The sequence below is a fragment of the Buceros rhinoceros genome, unplaced genomic scaffold, assembly GCF_000710305.1.
Source record: "Buceros rhinoceros silvestris isolate BGI_N320 unplaced genomic scaffold, ASM71030v1 scaffold29132, whole genome shotgun sequence".
Lineage (NCBI taxonomy): Eukaryota > Metazoa > Chordata > Aves > Bucerotiformes > Bucerotidae > Buceros > Buceros rhinoceros.
Window position 1 is genome coordinate 3,787 of NW_010398763.1, and position 1,773 is coordinate 5,559.

General features: G+C 59.8%; 1 protein-coding gene across 1 annotated transcript in view; it reads right to left on the reverse strand.

Moving 5' to 3' along the window:
- Positions 1–425: 425 nt before the first annotated feature.
- ANKS3 (ankyrin repeat and sterile alpha motif domain containing 3) overlaps positions 426–1,773 on the reverse strand; it is a 12,484-nt gene continuing 11,136 nt past the window's right edge. The window contains exons 14-15 of the mRNA XM_010131233.1: positions 975–1,058; positions 426–499 (exon numbers count right to left, since the gene is read on the reverse strand). Of these exons, the coding sequence (XP_010129535.1) occupies positions 426–499; positions 975–1,058 (158 nt within the window). The remainder of the gene's footprint in view (positions 500–974; positions 1,059–1,773) is intronic.

Here is a 1,773-nt window from a genome sequence, read left to right on the forward strand (position 1 = left end):
TTGTCTTCTGCTGTCCCTCCTTCTCCCAGGTATGTTCTCTGATGGCCGAGACATCCCTTCACACATCCGCCAGCTGCTGTGGCACCCAGCAGAGCTGCGGCACTGCCAGCACGGCCCTCGCGCTCGTTCTCCCAGGCACACTCAGCTTCCGGGTGGAATGGTCACCCGACGTCAGTATTTCTGCAGCCACCGGGAAGAAAAAAAGGGGACAGTCACCCTGCCAGTGGGACAGAGACCTGGGGACTAAGGATTTTCCAAATGGAAAACCAGAGGGCACATAGGGACCGGAGTACAGCCTCAGCACACAGGCTGTGAGCACAGGGTGCCTGCGGCGGATGCCAGCCACTTGCTGTGAGGAACAACATCCCCCTCCAGGCCGCAGCCCTCTGGGGCTGCTGTTAGCTCCCACTCACCCTCCGGCTTTGTTACGGCTCTAGCCAGCTCTGCCCCGGGGCTTGGAGCCTCTGGAGGTTTTCAGTCACAGTCTGCAGAGCTTTTCCTAAGGACAAACAAAATGAGACTCAGCATCAGCAACAGGCAGGAGGAGGTAGAGACCCGTCGACTCTGTGTTCAGCCACCGCCCTCCTGCCTGCACACCGCCCTCTCCTCCACAGCTTCCAGCACCCCGAGAACAGGAGTGTCTCCCCACTCTGACTGCCTCTTGCTGGGACAAGTTCCTGTCATCAGGAGAGCCAAGAACCACTTCACAGGCAGCTCTGAGCTCTCCGAGCAGCAGAGATGCAGGGGGGGACACATATCCCTTCCCTCAGCCTGGACCTAAGCAGAGGATGAGGTAGAGCCCAAGAGCAGCACTGAGAAGAACTGTAAGAAAACACCAGCTTTGGGGCCTGGAGACTTCCCTGAATGAGGGGAATTGTTGGGTCCCTCCAACCTGCCACTGCCAAACCATCAAGAACCCACCCAGCCATGCCTCCGCTCCAGCACAGCACTCCCCGGCATCCTCCCCGCCTTACCCATTTCTCCCACGCACTCCTCTAGGACAGCTGACAGCTCAGGCAAGCTCAGAGACTTCAAGGACGGTGGCCATCCTTCCAGCACTGCAAGAGCGAGAAACAACGCTTTAATCACCCAGCCACAGGCTGGTCACAGCACAGGTTAGGGGCTAAACAATCTGTACAGCTCAGGGGGACAGGGGTGACCTGCTGGACAGCAGCTCTGCAGAGATGGACCTGGGAGTGCTGGTGAAGAGGAGCTTGCCCAGGAGCCAGGGACACACCCTCGTGGCCAAGAAGGCCAACAGTCTCCTGGGGTGCATGAAGAAGAATGTGATCAGCAAGTCAAGGGAGGTTCTTCCCTCTCCACTCTGCCCCAGTGAGGCCCCAGCTGGAGTCCTCTGTCCAGTGCTGGGCTCCCCAGTTCCAGAGAGACAAGGAGCTGCTGGAGAGAGTCCAGGGGAGGCTGCGAGGATGAGGAGGGGCTGGAGCAGCTCTGTGCTGGGGAAAGGCTGAGGGACCTGGGGCTGTTCAGCTGGAGAAGAGCAGCCTGACAGGGGACCTCCTCAATGTGACCAACAGCTAAAGGGGGGTCAGGAGGATGGGCCAGACTCTGCCCAGTGGTGCCCAGTGACAGGACAAGGGGCAACGGGCACAAACCGGAACCCAGGAAGTTGCACCTGAACACAAGGAGAAACTTCTCTGTGAGGGTGGCAGAGCCCTGGCCCAGGCTGCCCAGAGAGGCTGTGGAGCCTCCTGCTCTGGAGAGATCCCAAACCCGCCCGGACGCCAAACGGGGCACCCTGCTCTGGGGACCCTG